The sequence below is a fragment of the Sarcophilus harrisii genome, chromosome 3 (assembly GCF_902635505.1).
Source record: "Sarcophilus harrisii chromosome 3, mSarHar1.11, whole genome shotgun sequence".
Classification (NCBI taxonomy): Eukaryota; Metazoa; Chordata; class Mammalia; order Dasyuromorphia; family Dasyuridae; genus Sarcophilus; species Sarcophilus harrisii.
Window position 1 is genome coordinate 110,410,474 of NC_045428.1, and position 25,476 is coordinate 110,435,949.

A 25,476-nucleotide genomic window follows, 5' to 3' on the forward strand; every position below is an offset into this window, starting at 1 on the left:
AGAGTTAAATAGAGTAAAGAAGTAAGAACTGGGTTTGGCTTGAAGAGATGTTATAGACATAACAAAAATGGCAATTGGTGACTGATTGGATATGGGGAGAAAAGGAGAGTAAAATATCCAGGAAAATAGCAAGGTTGTAACATAAGAGGCTGTGAAATATGGAAGAAAATGCATAGATTTCAATTCTATTTCCTTCATAGCTCTTTTCAATACTCATAAAAAGGAATGTGGTCTTAAGGAAAGCTTATACTAACCTTTTGAAAAATGTTATTTTTATTTTATTGTTTTAGTAAAAGAAACATGAAAGAAAAATAACTATGCAATTATAACTAGAGACTCCAGAAAGTAAGCAGAAATAGAGTTCCTTTTGGAGCAATACCAAATGTCAACCAAAAATGTGATTTTCCAATCTAATGAGCTTCATAATTAAATATATATATATATATATATATATATATATATATATATATCACTTTTGATGATGAGAAAAATCCCATAATTCTCTTACCTTCTATTATCATGATTTCTCTTGGTTTGTTGGTTTTTTTATGTGGAAAAAAGATATTTACAATAAATTTTCATTTCTGACTCTTCCTAGAAGAATATATTAATTTAATAAAATATATAAATTTACAAAATGATAGATCTGAAACTACCTTGAATTTTCTAAAATGCTTCAGTTTCCATTAGTATTCCATTAATATTTAGAGAGCAGGAAAATACAATTTTATATATTATAAGAAGAGTTCTTTGAAATAGAACATATAAGATGAATCTCATGGGGGAAATTAGTGGTTTCACAGTTGCACTAATTAAAAAATATTGCACAAAATAATATCAGATAGCATATCTTTCAACACTACTTCATCTTTTGATTCTCTCTTGCCTGGTTGACTTTGCATATATACTACAATTATATTGGTAAACTATCCTAGTAGAGATCTTCATGCTGTTACCAATAAAAGAATACAAAATAATTAGATTAAGTCTTAACATTCAGAAGATTTGAACATATAAATACTGACTGCCTTGTTGTTTTGGACTGCAAAGCAAAAATATCCAATTCTATCACTGACAGTCATTAATGAGCACATGCAATATTTAAATATGATAAGTATTTTCATATACAAAAAGAAAGAATCATTAAAATGCTATATCAATTAGTTCATTTAATATAAGTAGACAACTATGGGGAAAGAATGTATATTCTATTGTTATAACAATCTAAGATGTATAAGATCTAATTATTTACAGAAAAGGGAAAAAGAAAGTTTGACTTTGTCTTCAAAAAACAATTTAATTTTCAGTAAGTATAATTTTCTACTATATTAGAATCAATGGAAATTGTCCATATAATAATCTAACATACAGGTTTGGGAAATTTCAAATCTACACAATTGTTAAAGCTTGCTCTTACCCCTCCTCCTAGTCCTATTAGAGAAACTCAGATCTTAGCATAGTTTGAGTTACATCAAAATGTGAAAAAAGAAATAATATGTTTCACGTCTCCTAACTGTCAAAAGCATTCTACAGTCAAGAAATGGTCATGATAATGTCTCAGAACAAAGACAGGTTCTTAATGAGACTGAGAACAAGCCCTAAAATACCAATTACAATGATTAAAGCCTTCCTAAGCATATATGTCTCCATTTTTCTCTGGACATCCTTATTACCTTACTTAACATATTTCAAAATTTCTTCACCTGAAAGTATATGCAGCTTAGACAGTCACCTTGAAAGGAAAATAAAAGGCACAATCTGTTGGGAGAACAAGCAAAATATACATTCACTGGTACTATTAAAAAAAAATTGCTAGATCTAAAAGTCAAAATCTTCCTATGATTGAAATGTTTTCTAGTATTTCTTTTTATAGCATTAAACTTTTACTTTTCATTTAAAAATAAAGTAGTTAAATTGCAAGATGCAGCTTTTTAAGTTTCCCCAAACAAGTAAAGAAATAGTTTCTGCAGGTAAGGTGCTGCTGAATTCTGAAACTAACAGGATGCTGATGGAGCCAGATAACAAAGAACCATAGTAACCTTGGGGCTTGGGGTTGGGGAAGGGCACAGATATAATAGCTTATCAGCTTAGAACTGACTTAGCCTACTTATATGATACTAATATAAAACAGACTATATATTTTAATGATCTTTCTTTGCTTTTAAAAAAATATATTAAAGTAGTTTTAATGGGCAAAGTCTTGATGATTCATAATTTAAGAATGTAAGCTTCCTGAAGACAGGGACTCTTCCATTTTTGTAGATGTATCCATAATACATAACAAAGTACATTAATAAAAGCTACTTGATTAAGAATAATCTTAATTATGAATATGCAAAATAGATATTTGCAAGGAAACATTTTCTCTAAAATATATTGAATTAAAGCACACACATATGAAAGGATCTTAATAATAAAGTTAGTGGATTGAAAGAGAATCCCTTTTTAAAATCATTAATCTTCTTTAGATTATCATTTTAATACAATTTGTATAGTAATCTAATTTGTTCCTCTATAAAACAAGAAAATAAAATATCCATCTCACTGTATTCAAAATTAATTATATATCCACATTAGGAATACAATGGTACTTCTGGTCATTGAACCTCAAAACAGAGTTAGTAAAGATTTGCAGTTATAGAAAAGAACTACTAAATTGAAAAAAAGGAAGAACACCAGCACCTATCATATAAAAAGTTCTTTTGCTTCTCATTAAAAGATATATCATACTTGGGAATATTAAAGAATGAGATATTAAAGAAGAATATAATAGATGTGGACTTTTCATCAAATTCTGAATGACTATCCACAATAAGTGTTATTTGAATTAAGAACATGGGTGTGTATTGATTTATAGAACTCCTTTTACTTCTCAAATTTCTTAAATAGAGGTTATAGGGAATATAAAAGGAAATATTTAAATACATTTTAGAGAAATCTCAAATGGTAGAGTTAAAATATAGTTAAAAGTAGCTTCAGGAACTTTGTTGGTGGTGGTGGTGGTGAATTAAATAGCAACAATTTTAGATTTGTTTTATAAAGGAAAATTTAGATTGTTTGAGACATATCTCTAAAGATATAGGCTGAGAGTAATAGAATACAACTGTAGCTAACTCACAGTACCATCATGACTTAGTAACACTGAACAGAATATTGGGTTAGATGCATTATTGATCTGACCCAACGTGATATTTCTTATTTTCACTACTGAAAACATTTTATTTAGTGCATCAGGCATCTGTATGGATGGCTCAATTTAATTGAGCATTCAACAAAATGTGAACATCCATAGAAGCTCAGTGGGAAACTCTGCAATGTGGTATTCAGTTCTTCAGTGGGGGCCTACATTTGGAAGTTAGCCATCTACTAAGCCTTTTTTCACACCTTGTTGACTATACAAAGGAAAAGAAAAAACAATAACAACACCTGATGAATTGTTTTAGAGTACTTTTCAGCATAGAAGTAGACAAAAATTATTATTAAATTCAAAACCAGATTTTGTTCTAGTTAAATGCTTTATAACTTTAAACAGATTACCTAAGAATTAAATCACTGATTTTAGTCAGAAAAACATCATTTTATTAACCCCTCCAAAAGAGAAAAAAACTTGAGAAATAAATGCCATATAATATCACATGATTATTATGGAATGTTAGATCAAATTGAAGATCTGGATGTCTTCTTTCTTTAAACATGGTTGAATAATCATCTGATGACTTTTCATTATTTCAAATGACAATATTCTCATATTGGTATAACAAAATGTGGATGGGGGATATTGTATTTCATTCATATGTACACAGTCATATGTACACATAGTAGTTTAAAACTGTAATAGAACTTTACAGTTCTTATGTATGTTTTTTATTGTATGTATGTATGTTTTTTATTATATATGTATGTTTTTACATTGATCAGTGAAATAGAAAAAAAAAGGTTAAAGATGAGAACTTTGCTTCCTATTATAAGCAATTTGTTTTTGGTGAAATATACCTTATTTTTGAAAATGACAACAAATACTATTTTCATCATATTGTTATTCAGGGATATTGATTAGATTTCATGAGGTATATAAAATTTCCACAACCATTTTCTTCAAATTTCTTATAACACAGTTACCTATCATGATAGTAAAATTATAAATATATAGAGGCACTCTGGTATTGTGGTGAGAAAGTCAGTCTGAAAGCCAGGAAGACCTGAGTTTGATATGTAAGCACAAGCAGATCTGAGAGAGAAGATGGACAATAGTACAAGTTACTGAAGGACAAATAAGATAGAAGAATCTAATCAGAGAAGAGTTAATAGTCTCTAGAATGACCCTATCTCTGATTTGTTACATTTTAGATTTAAGGGTATTCCTCTTTGGGTGAGATCTAGGATTCTCTCTTCATTGAGTTGAAATACTTTGCTCCCAAATTTGAAAATAAATTAAAAATAAGGCAGTCAAATAGCTATTTGCTTTATATGTAAGAGAAATCTGTTTACATATTGGTGGAATTGAAGTTTTAATTAGTTTTATTCTCAAAACCAAATAAAAGAATATTTTCTGTGTTGACTTCTCAAGTTTTTGTTGACGTGTATGGCAACATTTTTTAGAGACATTCATCCACCAGAGGGACCTCCCTGTTGTTTAATTATAAAAAATGAAAGCATTTTCAACCAGATAATCATCCTCAAAATCTTCATATATTTATATATATATGTATACACATTATTTTTCTCATGGAATCATACATTTTTTTACATTATAAGCAATTTTTATTTAAAAAATCATATTTAGAAAATGTGTCAAAAGTACAGATTTCAGTTTTCAAACAAAATTGCTATTGACGAATGTAAGAGAACTTAAAATTTATGAGATTAATTTTCTCTAAAATATTATCAGAATTTGGATATGAAACTAAGATGTTGATCTTCCTTCTGGATATATTATCTAATCAAAATGAACAGTCCTTCTAGTAGTGAAGACTGTAACATTTATTAACATGCTGTGATTTTTATATTTTCCTATATCCTCCAAAGAAGATCCATAAAAAACACACAAGACTATTATCTTATAGTATTTTAGGAATACTAGTGTAGTACAAATTCTACAGGTATCTCCATCTCAACTTACCCTACTCTCCTAAAAGTCTGTAAAACATTCTCTCACAAGTATATGTAAAATCTAGGGAAAACTGGGATCAGTCTTGGAACTCATACAACAAAGAACGATTCCTAGATTTTAAATGCTTTTATTTAATTAATTAATTGTTTGTTTGTTTGCTTATTTACTTATTTATTTAGCTGAGGCAATTGGGGTTAAGTGACTTGCCCAGGATCTCACAGGTAGGAAGTGTTAAGTGTCTGAGGCCAGATTTGAATTCAGGTCCTCTATCCACTGTACCACCTAGCCATTCCTTGAATGTTTTCTAATTTATTTTTCCCCTTCTTGTGTCCCTCATGAAGTTCCCTCAAACCTTGTACAGCTTTTTGTTGGGCTCTCTAGAATCTGAAACTATCTTTCTTAAGTATGTCTACTTTGTTCTTTGCTCCTGGCCTTAGATATGGTTGTCAATTGTTAAAGAAGATATTTATGACTTCTAAAGAACTCCAAATCCTCTTAAGTCCAAAAGTTCTTAAAATCTTCTTTTAGTCAAGAAGGGTGGAATATACAGAGTCTCTTTCCCTCCCATTTCCAATCCAAATGATTCATTCTTAAGGTATCACTCTTTCTTCTGGAGATCAGTCAAATTAGCCATTGTTCAAAATAATTTGTTCTATACAAGCCTCAAAGGATATGTCAGTTCTTTTATTTAATTTTAATATACTTCTTCTGTACAGGCAATTAATAAAGATGTATTAAGAAAGAAAAAAGGAAAAAATAAAAAGAAAGGAAAAAAGAAAGGAAGGAAGGAAGATAGACAATGATAGAGATGAAAAGAGAGAAGTATGGAGAGAGCAAAAGAAGGGAGGCTGAGGCAGAGAGACAAGTGCAAAGCATTTATTTCATGATAACTATGTGTCAGTTACTGTGCTGGGGTGTTAAGGATATAAGCAAGAAGACACATCTATGTATAAGCAGATTGCATTTTAATGGGAATAGACAAACATAAAGGGGAGCATCAAAGTGGGGGGATATCCACTTGGGAGCAAAGCTGTTGGCATGGAGGGATAGAAAGAAGGAAGACTCTTTACAAATATTTCATTTCATCCTCACATCAATCCTGGAAGGTATATGCTGTCCCTGTTTACAGCTGAGGAAATGGAATTTAAGTGATAAGTTCAGGATCATACAGATTAGAAAATGTCTGAGACCTGATTTGAACTTCTCAGCTTGACTCTAGGGCAGCAGTCTAGCCACTGTGGCACCTACCTGCCTCTGGAAAGGGCGTTTACTTAGTAGAGTGAGAATTGGACAGAGTAAAGTGAGCATGGTCTGAGTACATCATGAAATAATGGTCCATGTAGCCATTGGCCCCTCAAAAATAAGATTAGGTTTCAGGGTGTGAACACCTCCTGAGTTAAAAGGTTGTTAGTGGGGAGAAAATGAAGCCTCTAGAGCATGGAGAAACGTATAGTTTTTCATTTCTTTTAAAACTTGCATTTCTTTTTTTTTTTTCCAATTTAGTGTAATACCTTTGATTGATTGATTGATTGATTAATTGTTCAATTGGGGTTCCTGGTCTTTTTTCACACCCTTTTCATTCCTCCTTGACTGATTTAGTCAAAACTTCTTCCCTCTGTAATATATCTCTCATGTATAGCTAGCTCTGTACTAGTAGACAGAAAACTTTGTAGTTGTCAAGGAGACCTAGACTCCCACAAAAATGCAGTCTAAAATTCTTATCAGCTCCACAATTCTGGGAAAGTTACTTAGCTTCTGTGTGCCTCTTTTCCTTTATCTATAACATGTAGATGTTACTTCACAACTACTTTACAGAGTCATTCTGAAGATGAAATGAGGTAAATTTACTGAGCAAGAAGGTGATGTGAAAAGATTTATCTACAATTTCTTTAACAGCAATATAGAGAAAGCTTTGGTCTAAAGAGATTCTGTACCAGGGAAAACAATGAAAAGATATTGTAAAGAGATCTGAGATAGATTAATGTCTAAAAGAGTGAGTAAAGGAGCTTGTATGTGAAAGAGATTATAAAGTTAGAAATGATAAGATTTGGCAACTGAATTAAAGTAAGTGAAAAACAAGGAATCAATAATCACACTTAAGCTGGCCACCTCAATATTTGGGAGGATGGCAGTGCCCTCAATAGAAACAGGAAAATGTGGAGTAGGAGCAGAGAGTGAGATAAGAAAATGAGTTCTGTTTTGGATATGCTGAATTTAAGATGTGTGTGGAATATTCAGTTAAAAAACAAATAAATAGCTGGTTATGCAAGATTGAATCTCCTAACAGAAACTGGGACTAAATACATAGAATGGTAAATCATCTGGGTAATTTTTATCCATAGGAATTGATGAGATCACCAGTTGAGATAGAATAGTCATTATACAACTAGTTAATGTTTCAGTTCAGTTACACTTGCCTTAAAGCTTAATAAATCAAGTAATCAACAATTTATTTAGGATTTACTAATTCCAGGGTCTAAATTTAGTATTACGGTTGCAAAGGCAGTACTGAAGGAAACAACACAGATATCCATCTATCTATCTATCTATCTATTATCTATCTAATAAATACAATATACAAAGAAAACAGCTATCGGTGGGAGGGCTCTAATAACTGGAAGGATAAAAAAATGCTTGAGTGCATTTTTGCATGAAGTAAGGAATCCTACAAGGCAGTAGTAAGGAAGAAAAGAACTTCAGATATGATCTGCAAGGTAGTACTGTGAGCACTGAGCCTAGAGCCAAGAAGACCTGAGTTCAAATTTCAAATAATCACTACCTATGTGAGTCTAAGTAAATCACTTAACCCTGAATTTCTCCATCTCTAAAATGCTTTGGAGAAGTAAATGGGAAATCACTCTAGTTCTTTTGCCAAGAAAATCTCTCTAAAAGGTGTCATGAAGAGTCAGATATAAATGAAATAGTTAACAAAATGAGGGTGCAGTCAGGGAAGAGAGTAATGCTAAGCTGCTGCTAGTATTTCTTTTCAAAAAAAAAAAAAAGAAAAGAAAAAAAGGAATTATTTTTTCACAATTAGTCCCAGAAAATAATGTACCATTACTGAACATGATGGAGAAACTAATACTTCTAGGATCTTTGGGGTGAACTAAAAATATTTTAAAAGTTGCTACATATAAGTCTTATTTTCTTGTTTGTGTGTTCCTTTGTTGTTATTTTTGTTAAATATAGTGAATTCATGCCCTCATATGAGGGCAAGGACAGTGTTTGTTTTTATTTTTATTGTTTTACAACCTATCACAATAGTTTGCAAATAATAGGTAATTAAATAAAATTTGAATGAATGAATAAAATACCATGTTTTAAGCTCTTCATATTATTATCACAATGTTACTATATTTTGTTCATGGAGTCATAGAACTTGTGTGAATAGGTTGTAACTATCATCCTCTAACTCACAATCTTAAAGGCCCTAGGAGGGCCTAAAAACATCCTAAAAGACGAGGGACATGAATTTATCACAAAGAATCTACAATCTAAAAGTAAATATTGATTGAATAAATAGCATGGCATATATTATCATTTATATAATTATGTGATAATTATGTATTACATATATATATAAATAGCATAACAATTATAATTTAAAATATATATAAATTATGTCATTATTAGTAAAGTGAAAATCCATGTAAAAGATTAACATATCTAGAGTAGTCTTTGTATAGTCTTTGTAGTATTGTATAGAAATAGTATCATATGGGAATCACTCATGTCTCTTCCCCAAAAATAAAAATATATGCTGACACTCAAAAAGATTGGGAGTCAGTGCCCTTGCATTTTATAATAGGACTTAGCGATAGAGGAAAAGCTTTTCTAACAAGAGAAAATAATTTGATCTATATTATATTTGAATTCATGTTGCAACAAGATAGATAACAAACAACTCTCTCCATTACCCTCTGCTCCCAATTCTTTTTATAGGGAGTAGTGTGCCTCCATTGATTTAGTTTATAAACAAACATAAAAATAAACAAGCAAAAACAAACCCTCTTTTCAGCTTCCTCTATCCCATTTCATTCAATTTTCTCTGCTTCATGGCCAGTTACAAACATTTAACATTTCTAATATGTGATTTTCTGGCAGGGGAGAAGAGTACACTGTACTGACAAGAAAGATGAAAGAAGGTTCTCAGCTTTGTTTTTGTTTTGGTATTAAGAATTTGGAAACCTGAGATTTATCATCAAGTTTTATACAGAACACATAAGCTAAACACTTAAAATGTTTGATTTGCCTCACTTTTCCTTCCATAAAATAGGTTAGTCATTCTTGTTTCCCCAAGGTTTAAACACTACATTTCCTTTGTCTATAGATTTTGGGTGAATGTGTTTTGTATCACTGAAACTCATATTCCAATGAGAGTATTGCAATGTCTATAAAAATCTTGTTTATAACAATGTAAATTCATAGGCCAGTTAGTTACAACTAAAACCATACTATTGTTCAATAATATGTTCTAAATGTTTTTTCTTATCAGACATACATTGAATGTGTTGAACAGATCCTAGTTTATCATGTCTTTCATAGATTGTTATTTTATAGACATGTTATAGACTGTTAATATTTTTTCCCTTGCTTCTTTAAATTTACTTTTCGGGAGCAAAAAGACAGAAAGAAGAATCAGAAATACACTTAAATAGGGTAATTTTTTTCAAAGTCTAAGTGCAAATGATTGAATAGGTTTACTTGATTAAAAGTTTGACATAAAATATTAGATTAGTTTTTTTACAAATCTATGCTTTCTTTTGAAATTAAAATTGAAATTAATTGAAATTAAATTGAACAGAGGTAGTATGAGGTATCTGAATATAGAGATTGAATTTGAAAATAATAAGGGTATTATTCCCTACTGATGTTCTCTGGTTTTATTATTCCTTTTTCAGTAAACTACTTTTCTTCATTTCAGCACCATAAAATTAGGAGTATAATAGCTAAGGAAGAAAAGGAACATTTTAGTTTTGCCTACTACACATAACCAGTCACAATAGCAATAGGGTGCAAGTAAATATGTGAACTCATTTGAAAAGGTCTTCTTGTAGCATCTTCTAGAAAAAAACTAAGTTACTGAGAAAAAAAATACATAACAAGATAAACAAAAATAAATAGGAATAAAAAAAGAAAAGAATTTATAATTGTAAATTTTAATTAATTGACAGGATTCAGTAATTGATAACATATAACTATAGCTGTTTTTTAGCTGTATCTTTTATTCAAACATCTTAATCCCCAAATAAATAAAAATACTTCCTATTGATTGAATAGATAGTACTCCTTAAACATATTGTATGTGTATTAATATTTATCAAGATATATAAATTCTGTTATGATTCCTGTTTCTGTCTTGTCACTATTTAAATCGTCATTTCCAGATAGAGGCTAAATGCTCACCACTACGAGAACTGTGGTAACCCAGTTGGCCTGTGGTTTGATCTTTAAAAGACAGGTCATCAACCAATTAAAAAAAAAATTAAATGGGTTGCATGACTCTATATGACCCAAAACCATACCTGGGTTTATTGTTAAAACAACTATGCCATCAGCTTAAACACTTTGAAGCCTGGCCTCCTCCTAGGAACCAAACGTGACTGCTACAAAAGGATGCTATTATCTAACCTGAACTAGCTCACTCTAGCAGCTGTACAGGAAAAATTCCTTTCCTCCCAATAATCATCTCCACATCTTGTACCCCACCATCTCTCATTAACTCAAGGCTGCTGAATTTGTTCCTTAGCTGCCATTGCATTCAGGTACAGTAGCCATTAAATAAATGTCCTTCACACTTTTAATTTTTAGAAAGGAAAAAGTGAATAATATGATGAACAAGCATGGACAAGTTCAGAATGTGTTATCTTTTTTTTCCATTTTTTCCCTAACTTTCCTATTATGTTGAAGGCACAACCATCTCAGCTCAGAGCTAGGGATAAAAAAGACAAAAAACACTGAGGAACTCATATGAGTTATTGAGGAATTCACAATATCAAGGAGAGATCACAAACAAACAACTATGGATAAAAGATACAAAAAAGATAAAAGATAAGTTTGGGTTAGTTTCAGGGAGAAGAAAAAGACTAAGTTGAATAGGGCCTAGAGTTTGGGGAAATGGATGAACAAACTGGTATGAAAACATAAATAAATATTAATGTATATAAAGGAATAATAAATCTGAGGCATTCAGAAAATAACGGGGAAGCTTTGTGGAAAGGGATATGTAGTAAAGTAAGCTAAGATGGAAAAAACATATGTTCAATTATCATAATTATGCAAATAAAAAGATAATTTAAGGAAAGCTAATTTTGTAATATTTTTAAAATAAATAAATAATGTTCTTAGAAATAAAATAATGAAACGTGACTACCTCATTTCACTAGAAAAGTGATGTTATGGGAAGAAAATTATAATTACATTCTAAAACAAGAACAATATGCTGGATATTTTTGTTTTTCTTTATTAAAGACAGAGTATAATTCTGTGAGATGGGTGTTACATACAGAAAGAAACATCAGTGAAGCAATAAAAGGATACTTAAAACATATTTTTTAAAAAATCAATAGAATGTGAATTCATACATTTTTGCTAAGGGCCATTTAAAACATGTTATTCCAGTTATACCATGTTTACCAAATTTTTTTTATTCCTAGAAGCTAGGTATGGAGACAGATAGCTAATGAGATCATAGCAAATTAAGTCATTTTCTACTACAAAATCTTCTCTTTGGAATTTTATGCAATAAATAAATCACTGATTGATTAGATTTTTTTACTTTTCAGGTCTAAGTAGTTATTATGTATGGAACCATAATGCATCCTTAATCAAGATCTAAATTAGGAATTGTGGAAAATGAAATCTAATATTCCTATACTCTACAATAAATTTGCTAATAATTATATTTTAGTAGAGAAAAGGATATGGATCATGTTCCCATTTCACAGAAATAGATTTGTGTTAAGGACTGCAGTTTCAGAGTAAATGTCTATTGCTGAATTTCCCATCATTCTATCTTGCATGATTTGTGAAATGTACTTTCAGTTCAATTTAATTCACTGACTCCATAATCATTCCTTATCCTTGACACAGTACTTTTTATCGGAAATCTAAGGGAACTTATGTGGTCATGATTCTTACATAATTAGTCCTCATAATATTAATGTGAGTAGTGATGGGAAAGACAATATTACTTCCATCCTTAGATGGAAAAAAAATGAGACAGGCTAAGAAATTCTTGTAAATCAGCAACAGAACTTAAATTAAGAGACTATTTATGCAAAATCTACTGGATTAAAAGACTTTAGCTTATTAATGAAACCCAGGCCAAATATCCTATTTCTCCTTTTATATCATAATACAAATATATTTTTTAAAAATCTTACTCATATCACTGGACAAAGAATCAAATTCCATTGGCCAAAATATATAAATGAAATTAGAATGTGGAAACTATCAGTAACATGATTTTTTTAATTTTAGGCAATGATAGCATTTTATTCACAAAATTACTCACTAGGATGAGATATGTTTTCTTTTTTCCTTTTAGAATACATTTCCCTATTATTTATAATTGTAATCAGAAAAGTCAACCATTTTAAGTGTTGTTTTTGAAATAATGAATATTAAATAAAGCCCTACTTGATTTTCAAACATGAAAGTTTATCTGTAAAATAATGGGAAATAAAATTAGGCTTTATAAATAATTGTAAGGTCCTATCTCTTGAAAAGACTATAATTATACTCCTTTTAAATTATAATTTAGTTTATATTAAAATAACACTAATCCAATCATGGCAATTGCATAAAAATTATAATCAGAATATTTTTGCAACACACCAAACGTAACACATTTTTACACTGAATTTAACCCAACAAATAATTATTAAGCACCTATTAAATGTTATAAGGTCTCAGGTAAGTCACTGTTCCATGTTAACTTAAGGAACACTTGGCACAAAGGAGTTCTCCTTTTGGTTCTAGCTAACATACAACATTAATCCCATTAGTCACAGATTGAAGATGTAACCTTCCTTTTAGGGCACCTTACCCCTTGTTTCAAAACTTCACCATTCAATTGATATCATGTAGTCCTAGATCTCAGATCTCTTTTTTCTGACATTCATTAGAAGAATAATAGGTAAACTTTCATTATCAAAATAATTCAAAATAAGAATAATAATTTATATAATTTTCAGATTAAGAATGTGTGGCATATAAGTGTGATAGAGCCTAATTCAATCCTAAAATCTAGAAGTGTTGCAAGAAATCCGGATGATCTCATGATGGCCTGGGAAAATGACCACAAAATTTCAGAAGGACATTTTGTTTACCTGTATGTCAAAGACCTCTGATGATCAGTGAAGGATTAAAAAATATAAAGACAGAATGCACTAATTTGATATTAATCACACTACTGAGGTAACATAGAAGTAGTTAATGTTAACTTCCCTTAAATAAAATAATAAATTGGATCTAATGACCTGGGGAAAATATCCATTATAAGATATTCTAATAACAAGTCCCACTTGCCCTGCCTTAAATTTTCTTCTATTTGATTAAAAAAATATATGAAACAGAGGAAAACTATGAAAGCATTCTCACTTATGTGGCACATTACAAAATTGTACAACCAAAGACAGATATGTATAGACAGAAGAACTTCAAAAGAATTACACATATCTCAATAACTAATTTTCATATCTGCATCTAGGTTGTGTAATGAATATAGGACTAGGAATCAAGAAGATCTGAATCCAACCTTAGACACTTACTAGCTGTGGGATCCTGAGCAATTTCTCAATTCTTTCTACCTCAATTTTCTTAATTTAAAATGGGGATCATCCAAATGGAGAGCAATTTGGAACTATGCTCAAAAAGTAATCAAACTGTGTATCCTCTTTGACCCATCAGTGTTAAAGAAGGGAAAGGGACCTGTATGTGCCAAAATGTTTGTGGCAGCTTTTTGTAGTGGCCAGAAACTGGAAACTAAGTAGATGCCCATCAGTTGGAGAATGGCCAAATAAATTGTGGTATATGAATGTTATGGAATATTATTGTTCTGTAAGAAAGACCAGCAGTGTGAATACAGAGAGTCTTGGAAAGACTTACATGAACTGATGCTGAGTGAAATGAGCAAATCTAGGAGATCATTATACATAGCTATAAGAAAACTATAAGATGATCAATTCTGATGGATGTGGCTCTCTTCAGCGACGAGGGGCTGACTAATAAAAAGATCTTCAGATGAGGGCATCTGATAAAAAAGTTGAAGGTCCATTCATTATTTGAGTGTGTGTGTGTGTGTAGTATGTGAATAAACATTGCCCTCAATTGCCTCCCAAAATAATAATAATAAAATGGGGGTCATATTCCTACTTCATTATATTGCTATAAGGATCAACTGAGATAATATCTATTTAATGCTTAGCACAATTCCTGGAAACAGTAGATATTAAATTAAGCTTATTCCCTTCCTTTTTTTTTTTCCTATGCACATACATGTGAGACTTTTAAATAAAAATAAAAAAAAAATAAAAAAAAATAAATAAAAATAAATAAATAAATAAATAAATAAAGCAATCAGAATATAATTAATATTAAGTGATCATGACAATTGATAAACATTCTGCATCTTTAAAAGACATGCTATTAAAGTGTAAACCAATGGAAAATCCATGTCATTTTTTTAACTTTAATAGAAATGAAAAGGTCTAAATGATACCAATCTCAACTTAAAATTATCTGATTCAAACTATTCCATATGTGTGAAATTATGTATGATGCATGTGGGAATGTACATATATTCATATCTATCTATTTTTCTATATATTTGTGTGTATATATGAATATACATATATATCTATATATAATTATTTCTATCTATATCTATATCTATATTTATATATTACAAGGCTGCTTCAAGAAACTGGAAGAATTGTTACTAATATCATAGTAAGGCAAATCATGATAATTTCTACTAAAATAAATCTGTTAAATTAGATATTTTAGGGTACAACAGTTAGTACATTCTAAGGTAATCAGAAGCTTATGTCTTATAATGTATTTTAAAGCTTACCACCTTGGAAATTATTGTCAGTGAACCAATATTCTTCAAAAGATCAGAGGATAAAAGATTTAAAGTTGAAAGATATATCAAGGTGTTACCTTGTCCAAAGCATTTATTTTAAAGATGAAGGAATGGAGCCCTGAAGAATTTGTTAGTTGCTCAACCATATAGTTGATAATAAATGAGAGAATCAGATTTGATCATAGCCTCTGATTTCAAATCAAACATGTTTCTATTTCATCCTACTACTTCTTCTATCTCAAAGGGCCAAAAAATATATATACAATCTCATTTTTGAAGTTCTCCTTATTGTTTTAAACATTTTTCATTCCTTCAATGAAGGGAAAGCATAATTAGAAAGTATTTTCTTATTGCAGTTAGAATAATTATTTTCTTCCTCTCTTTCATTGTCATTACCATTAGCATTTTAGCAAGTACCTCCCCATGTGTTGTGATTTAAGGGATATAGGGAAGGACTTCCTTTATCCCAAAACATCTTATTTATTGGTCTGATAAGGTTCAAAATTCCACTAGAGAAATAATGCTAATAATAATTCTTTATGATTGCTCTATTAAAATGTAAGTACTCCTTAAAGCGATTCCTCAAATCATTACTAGCTAACATTACAGATGGACAAAACAAAAACAAAAAGAGAATGAGACTTCCTAGATTCTAGAAGATGAAATAAATACTAAGAAAAACTAAAGAAAACATTAATTTTATGACTTTATGTTTTTATTGCTATCTTAATCATTTTCATCACATACTAAGTGATTAGTATTTTACTAAATTCAATGTATGATTAAATGACATCTAAAGTTTTCCTTTGATTAGAAAGTAAAAAAAAAAATAAATGTGCATAAGATGCGAGAAAAGTGTATGGAACTCTAAAGGCTAAAGACTCTAATATGTTTTAAGAAAAGTTTTTGTGACAAATCAAGATGGTCAAGTAAGTGGAAGCAGTATAGCCCCATTTACCTCTATAAATACTATCCAAGATCCAAGATCCAGAAAACACTTTAAACTCAATAGGGAAATTCAAGGAAAAACCAAAGTGATCCATTTGTTTTTCTAGTCATGCTCTGTACAAGGAAATAGACAAAGAAGTTTTCAGGTAAATGCAAAGTGGAGTCAGGTTGGAAAAATCTAAATGAAAATTGTGTAAAGATCAGAAATTAAATTGAATATAACAATTTAATACTAAGGCAAAAAGAGGTCCTAGTAGTAGAAACAAGGGCTTTTCATACCTTGTATGAAACAGAAATAAATTAAAGGGAAGCTGTGTTCCTCATACCCCAGAACTGGTTCACAGATCCAATGACAGAAGGATTTTGCACAAAGGGAATGGAAGAGCAGGGCACAGAGCAGTCAAGGGACCGAAGTTGTGATTTGGGAGAGAACCAGTATAAAAAAAAAGAAATAATTATGTGGCTTTGATTATGGAAGCACAACAGAATCTTAGATCCAGTATCTAATCTGGTTTGTAGCCTCACGCATAATAACTATAGCAAGGAACTCAGTCCAAGATTGATCATGAGATTCTATCACTAAATATTTAGTCTTCCAGCTTAATAGTGTTTTGGTCTGGCAATAATCTTTTGGAGCTACAAACAGGGGTAAACTATTGCTGTGTTACTCAGAGCCAAACAGATATTAGAATCTGGCTAAGTTCAAATCAGGAAGGCAGAAATCAAACTATGCCCTCCATCAGGCTGCTTTGAATTTAGTGAAAGCACGTAGGTGTCCTGCTTAAGCATTAAGTCCTGAAATCCCCGAAAAACATATCACTTAGTTTCTACAATAGTAAAAATGTAGAACACAAAATAGCACAGAACAAGACCCCAATGTTTTCTCCAGCAGTGTGCAGATATGGCCTTAATATATAATACAAATTAAGGATGTAAAGCTGGAAGAAAGGGTAAGAAAAAAGAATTCCATCATAAATTATGGTGACGAGGATATCCAAGACAATGACTTCTAAATATCTTGAAAGAAATTTTCAAATAAAAAAAGAGAGTTTGGCAACAAGTTTTCCTAGATTTCCTGGAACATATGGAGTGGATGAGTGGGAATTGTGTGATAGGCAGACAGACAAAAAATGCAAAAAAAAGATATGTATCAGAAAAATAAAGAAAATAAATAGAAGACTTATGAGAAGTATGTTGGATAGACTTGGAAAGAGAATTAAAAGCTTAACACAAATGGTATAAAATGTTACCCTTAAAATCTACTGAATCAGTAGAAGCTAATGGCTCTATGAAATATCAAGAAATAGAAAACAAAGACAAAAAACTGAAGAAATAGAAGAAAATATGAAATATGTCTTAAAAAGAAGACCTGGAAAACCAATTGAAAAGAGATAATTTAAGAATCATGGGACTCTCAAAAAACTATTATCTCTTTCCTCTCCCCCACCAAAAAAAAAAAAAAAAAAAAAAAGAGCCTTGACATTATATTTCAAGAAATTCACAATAAAACTGTCCATATCTCTCAGAACAGAATAACAAAGTGAAAATGGAATTTACCAATTACTACTTAAATAAATCCCAAATGAAAAACTTCAGGATCATCATAGTCAAAATCCAAACCTTCCAGGTCAAATATTAAAAAACATATTACTTATAGAAAGTATTCAAGAATACTTTCTTGTATTTAAGTACTAAAAAATTAATATCAAAAAAGGTTTAAGAGAGATATCAAATTAAAAAAAACCCATGGTAGAATATACATGTATATAGTTATATATGTAAATATATGCATGCCAAGCTTGTATATATGTATATCACTACATATGTATGTGTGTATGGCTAGATAGCAGGTGACTGGAGGATTCATCATTAGTAAAATTTAACAGTACACATTTGACCACTAACACTATCTATAGAATATAAGAAAAAAAATGACTCTAAAGAATACAAAGATGAGATGAATAAATGAACAAAATATAGTAGTAAAATTTTGATAAATAGTATTTATGCAGTAACAAAGTTCTGTAAATCTGAATGTCTTTGGATTTTTTGTGCCCTAATTCTAAGATCTATTTTTTAAAAAATATATTAATACTGTTGCTTTGAGATTACCATCAATGTTATACAAATTGATTTAATTGGAAGAATTTGCCTACTTTTTCATTCATTTCATAAGAGATATCCACATACACTTAAGTTATATTCATGGAAATCTTTTTATGTTTTACTGATATTTATAGGAACAATGGTCCACGAGATACTTCTTGCATTTGTATATAACAAATGGAACTCTATCCACTAGCTACAATACTACATGTGGAATCAAGAAGAAAACTAGATTTAAAATCTGTCTGAGATGTTTGGTCACAGTGAGATTTTGGGCAAGTCAGTTAGTGAATCTGTGCCTCAGTTTCCTATCCTTTAAAATGAGGGGATTGGATTTGATGGACTTTAAGATCTCTTTGAGCTTTAAATTTTTAATGATGATTGTGATAATGACAAAAGAAAACTTTGCTCCATTTTTCTGTTTCGTTGCACCTTCATTATGTCTTTTGGTTTTATTTACAACAAGAAAACCAATAGTTTAATTCTTCTATTACTGTAACTGTGACTGAATAAAAATTTCATGTTTAGAGTACTAACAATTAAAATAAAACTTACAAGTTAAAAACTTGGAGATTCTGTTCATCTTCTTTTCCATATTTGTCATTCTGTCACCACTATTGAAGACCATTTTGTCTTTTTTTTTCTTATTTGTTTGTTTTAAGGCTTACTATATCCAAAGAATCATTCCCTTAATGGCCATCCTGAGACATTCCATATTTTGTTTAGCTTAAAACAGAAATTGTTTCAAAGTAATTCAATAAAAATTTTGCAATAAAGACTGACTTATAAAGGATTAAAATGTCACACCTTCACTCAATTCCTTTTAAATTTCCATCAGCAATGAACAACATCATATCTCAGATAAATTTATACTTCTCGTCTTAAAACTGCTCTTTTTCCTGTAGTTTAATATTACTTTTATTGTGATAGAAAGAAAACAAATATAATTTGGCCTTAAAAGAAATGCAGGATTATTAAAAAGATCTTAAATTCAAACTTCTATTGGCTGTTATCTTACATTTTATTTGTAAAAGTTTATTTGTAGAACATCAGTTTTAGCTATGATATGATATGCTTCAGATAAAACCAAAGTTCAAATTCTTAAGCTCCAAACAATTGATAAGTTATGGTAATTGGACATTTCAACATCCATTTTACATTACAACCCAAAGCAAATGCCACATAAAACATCTTTAAAGTTTGATATCCTTACCTAAACCATGTCTGTGTGTTGACATAGGAGGTAACACAGTCCAAGTCTTGGTTTTGGGGTTGTAACATTCAACTGTATTCAAGGTCTTTAAGCCATCCCGACCACCGATAACAAATAGTTTTTCATCAATGACAGCCACACCAAACTGTAACCTTCTGCCATTCATCACTCCTGCCTGGATCCATAAATTTGTTCTGAGATCATACTTCTCAATAGTTGTAGCACCTGATGAAGCATACAATAAGATCATAACCAATTACCATTATTATTATTATTATTATACAAATTGGAATAAGAATTGTATCTACTACATCAGTCTTTCTTTAAACCAAAATAAAAGAAATAACAAAGCTACTAAAATATTTATTTTTACCTGTTGGATAATAGGATATCTTTAACTGTCAAACTGACATGAGTTGGTAAGTATGTTTGGCGGTCTTAATAGCTAAGGTTCCGGGATGTTGATTTGATTGACAAACTGGAATTCATGGTCCAGTTATTTTTGGCTGGTTTCACATACTAACTAGATCCACAACTTGCGAATCAATTTAGAATAGTGATATATTTGAGTTAGGGAACACTTTCTAAATCAACAATTTAGAATTAAATTTTATTGGATTATATATTATGCTTCAAAGGTTGCTACTGAAAGTTATTAATGACAAAATACATTTCAGAAAATTTGACTTTAATCAAAATAAAATTAATTAGATGTTGAATTTTAATTGATTTGCTAAACTTAATTCTTCTTGTTCAGTTGAAAGATATTTTAACATTTATTTCATTTTAGAGCTGAAAATTTTATTTTAATTATGTAACATAGCACAAAACAGAGATGGAAATTGGTATCTTCTTCTGGTCACATTTGCAAATCAAGTGACTTTTTTGGTATCAGTAATAAATACAGAATATAATCATCTCAAAGAAAAAAATAGTAAAAAAATAAGTTAACGCAGTGCTTAATTTTTTAAAAAAATAAATCAGATTAATCATATTGTATAGATATATGTTTTAAATAAACATTTGGCAAATATCTATTTGACTGACTTTAAGTTAACTCAGCACTGATAAACAGTGATTAATTGGAACTAAGCAATTTCAGTATTTTACTTTAATGTTCAAATTTATATCTGACAATATTTCATCCCAAATAATTAAATATACCCCTTGAAAGAATCAACACCCTTAAATTTCTTTGACTACTTTAGCTATTAAAAGAGTTTACAATTTTATAGCAAACAATAATTTCAGTATTCATTTATTTCTCAAATTGAGATAATAAACACAAACATGCAGACACACATAACAAACTGACACATCATAGTGTCAGTTTTAGTTTGAACTTAAAGTATAAATAAATAATATTCAATTCTATTTAAGGGTATCTGAGCTATAATAATATATAAACCCAACTGGGTATATTAAATCCCTTGCTAGTTTTCAGATACTATACAAAATATGAACTAATTTCCACATTCAATTAACTGAATTTAAAATTAAAAGTTGCATAAATGAATTAATTTCCTGATTATACATAACAATAAGGAAAGAAAATGTTCTTTATATGTAATTATCCAAGAGAGTACATGTTAGTATGACATAGCACAAAGATAATTATTTTCAGTAAAAGTATTCTTATTATGCAGTATTCTATAAAACTATAGTCCTCATATATACAAGTAGAATATTTTCCATATTCAGTCTTTTCTAAGGTAAACTAGCTTGTTGAACAGAAAAATCTGAGCATTCATTTAGACTTTGTCTAACTTTTTATTCAAAGGTTAATAGCATTCAGGAGCAATTTGAAATTATACTTGAAATTTTCATTTCTTATTATATGTAATATCCTTCCTTATCCCTTTAATTTAGTATATTCCTATTTTCCTGAGGTACTGGAGATAGATTTCTCTTCCTGAATATAATGAAAAGATAACACCCTTGATGATTTTCCTCTCAAAGTTAAGATGAATGGATCCTAAAATCGAATAAAGCTGTGTTAGTCCCTAAAGCTTTAGTCTTTGCAATTCACAGAAAGAGTTTGGATTACTTTTAAGGGTATTGTGCAACATCCTATTTAAATTGTAATCTATTCAAAAATGCTTTTTATCAGTGGTAATTTATATTTTGCTCCTAAAATTCCTCCAGTGATGAGGAATGAAAATTTTGCTATTGAAAATTAGCATTCTGGTTGTTTAAAACTTGTTAAGTTATAGATATAAGTATTGACTAGACCTAAGATTTCATTGGTATGAGACAGGTTAATTGTCTTACCAATGCAGGTCAACACATAATGATAAACCCCTGACAAATACATCAGTTCCTCAAATAAGATGCTTACTACTATTTAGCATGTACTATACGAATCAACACAGATAATTATTTATCATACATTTATGGTTCTGTTCCCATGCTCCTCTGCCTCCATAACTACTTGGTTTTGGGGTTGTAACATTCAACTGTATTCAAGGTCTATAAATTAACACACATATTTACCTCTATTGTAAATTCAATTAGCCACTCAATTAGATCATACTCAGCCTTTTGATCCTTGCAATAATCCTGTGAGGTAGGTGTGATTATTATCCACATTTTACAGATGAGATCAGAATGAAAAAAAAAATCAACTTCCTTGTCCAGAATTGCAGAATTAATGGAGGTATGAGCATCCTGGTTTCATAGTTGTTACTTCTCTCTACTATGAATTTTTAGACTTCATCTCTTTAAGTCCCTGCTAGATATCTCAGTTTCCATTAGCTGACATATAGTAATGTGAAAGCTAATTCCTACACACGGGTAGGTTGATAGATCATTATCCAAAACTGAAACTCATAACTATATATCATACAACCATATGAGATTCGCCATTCATAGTTTTTATGTACCATCATAATTTCTAGTGTTCTGTCTCAGGTATTCATTAATGTATATCAGATCACCTCTGTTTCACACTTCAAAGCTCTACACTATTCTTCCTTGCTAATTTTATTTTTTACTAAATTTATGGCATACTATTTGTTCAAAGTTCTAGCTTAAAACTCATTTGGAATGCATATACCATGTTTTGAACATTATTTACTCATCAATTTCACGATTTCTACTCTTGTTATTTTAAATTGTTCTTTAATTCCTTTGTACCACAAAATCTGCTTAGGATAAAGCAAAAGAAGGCAAGGTTTTCCACTAATGCAGTTAGTCTGTCTCATTTTTATCATTCCTTTTTTACTCATTATTGGTTACTACTTTTCACTTTATTTGCAGAGATCATAATCATTCTTTACTTCAGTGAATCTTTTTCATACTATCATTATCCTCTACTAGTGCATATTGTGACCCTTCCAAGCCTCTTTATCCACTATAATTTCTATTCACTTTCTCTTCTAATCCTCTAAACATTCATTTATTGAATCCACACACAGATTTATCAAGTACCTACTAGATTTTCAGGTATATTTAGAAACTGGGGATACATATATAAATTAGGGGGGGGAAGTCTCTATTCTCACAGAGCATACATATACAACATATATGAAAATACTGTTAATTAACTATTCTTCTATTGTATATACTCTTCTTATGTGGAACATTATTGTTCCCTCTTTGCTAAAAGTATTTTAAAATTGGATTGATGTCTACATGTTACTGGAAATACATGATGACCTGTGAATAGAATAGAATTCTTACATGAGTATAAATCTTTAAATGACAGAAAAAATTACTTTAATGACATTTATCCAAGAGCTACATATATAAACCTTGATACAAAACTACAGACAGACATGTGTTAAATGCATTTAGATCGTAATAATGATGGTAATGGTGATCAGCAACAACTCTGAGCTAAGAAATTCTCAAGCATCACAGATGATGAGTCTACAAATACATAGTAAGCTAAAGCTTGAAGTTATTTCTTCTGCCATTGAAGCTTAATTACCCTTTTGTAGGAAATTAAATGGTAATGAGAGAAAAAAGATTGCTGACAGGGAATTTTATTTTCCATGTTTTTAATGTGGATGTTTTTAAAGAATAAATTCTAATTTAATGATGATTTTCTAAATAAATATCATAGCTCCATAATAAATAACAGTTGCCAAGAAATAAATGAACATTTCCTGATTTGATTTTTACTAAAACAAAATATATCAGGATCAGATATACTTTCTCTGTTCAGTATTTATTTGAGTTTTTCTAGCCTTTATTTGAAGACTGCAGACACTTTAAGGAATGAGTGGAAATTACTGCCTAATTTGACAGTAGATTTCCATGCATTATTGAATGCTTGCCAGAAATCCCAGTCAGTAATGCCTTACCATAATTGCAATGACTTGTAAGAGTGTCCTAATGTTCTCATCTAGATTATGTGTGCTAGGAAGTCTTTGTGCCTTTGGCAGAGACAGCTTCTGCCACAAAGCAATATTAACAGAGGGTCCTAGGTGATTCTTATATTCATGTTGACTCATTTCAAAAGGATGTTTGAAATTAGTCTCACTTCAGGCACAAGATATATAGTTTTTTAACCTACTTCTAAGTCTTTTACTTTCTACTCTGCAAACCTTTATTGAGCTGGCAATTTAAATCAGCTCTAGGAAGTTTTTCTTTCCTTGATAGTCTCCTGACTCATACTCAGTGTGAGCACAATCAAGCCTGGGTACATATACCACCCCCTTCCTCATGCCTCTTCACACAGTCTCCAGGTCCCCTGTGGGACTATATATGAGAGTTTTATTGTGGAAGAGAACTGCATTTATTAACATTTTCTGCACATTCATAGCCAACATGATCAAATAGAATTTATTAAGTACCCATCAGCACATGATACTGTGCTGGGCACTTTACCAAAATATATTTATTTAATATTCATGATGCATTCGTGTTGTGCTAGGTTCTATATAGAAAGTATCCATATATTCTGACTGCTCAAGGCCAAAATTCAGTTATTGGTTTTTCAGTTGGAAGTGGAAAGAATTTGATTTCCTTTCCCTCATTTTTTGGGATCTTTTTCTTCTTACCATTATAATGAGTGATCTTGCTTGGTGATTCCCTGGGTCTCTGCCTATTTCAAATGAACACAAAGTTCATGCTAAGAAGATAAAGGGGAGGAGGAGGTGGAGAGTCTTAGTTCTCCTGAAATTTAAGTTCTGCCTTTTTTCACTATTTCACAAGAATAATAGCATTTTTGTTTCAAAGGAAATTTACACAGGTCATCATGTATTTCTAGTAACAGGTAGACATCAATCCAATTTTAAAATACTTTTAGCAAAGAGGGTACAATAATGTTTCTCTGATCCTCCTTGTAAAATATTTTTTCTTCCACTATCTTATTATCTTTAAAGCAAAATAAGTAGCATAGGGTATTTTTTTTTGTTTCCCCAATTCCTACAAATATAGATTTCTGAGGTTTAGTCCAAGATTTATGGGTTTTAAACTAAAAAAAATTGGTAGATGAAAAAGTACCTGTGTATAAATATGCACAGCACTTATATATGTTTGGGTACTTTTGTCTATTAATCTAGATATCATAGAAAATAATTATAAAGTAGAAAGACTAGTTGATGAGATAATCCAAAATTCACAGCAGGCAAAAATCCAAGAAAAGAAGCAACAGGAATCGGGAAGAATTGTGGTCTTCCTGGGACAATCAGAGAGGATACAAAAGAGAATATCAGGATTGAGATTTGGCTTCCAGGTAATGTTAAACCCTGCAGACTAGTTCTACTGAAATAATAAGCAGTGAGTTCTGAGGTTAGCTATAGTGGGAGGAGAGACATGGCCCTGGGCTAAAAGGAACCAGAACTCACTGGGTGTGCAAAAGCAATAAGGTAGAAATGCTTGCAACTGTGGGCAACTATGGGGTAGGGAGAATTCATAGTTTCAGGTTGCAGGCCAGAAAGGAGAAGTAAAGAAGGACCTGAGGCAGATGCACCAACACAAGATGAAAGATGATTATATTAATAAGCTCTTATATAGATATAAAAAAAAGATCAGGTGAAGAAAAAAGAACAAAACCAAGTT

General features: G+C 30.5%; 1 protein-coding gene across 1 annotated transcript in view; it reads right to left on the reverse strand.

Moving 5' to 3' along the window:
• The window catches only part of KLHL1 (kelch like family member 1), a 553,989-nt gene that overhangs the window by 98,195 nt on the left and 430,318 nt on the right, over window positions 1–25,476 (reverse strand). Inside the window, exon 7 of the mRNA XM_003765805.2 lies at window positions 19,468–19,692. Coding sequence (XP_003765853.1) covers window positions 19,468–19,692 — 225 coding nt within the window. The remainder of the gene's footprint in view (window positions 1–19,467; window positions 19,693–25,476) is intronic.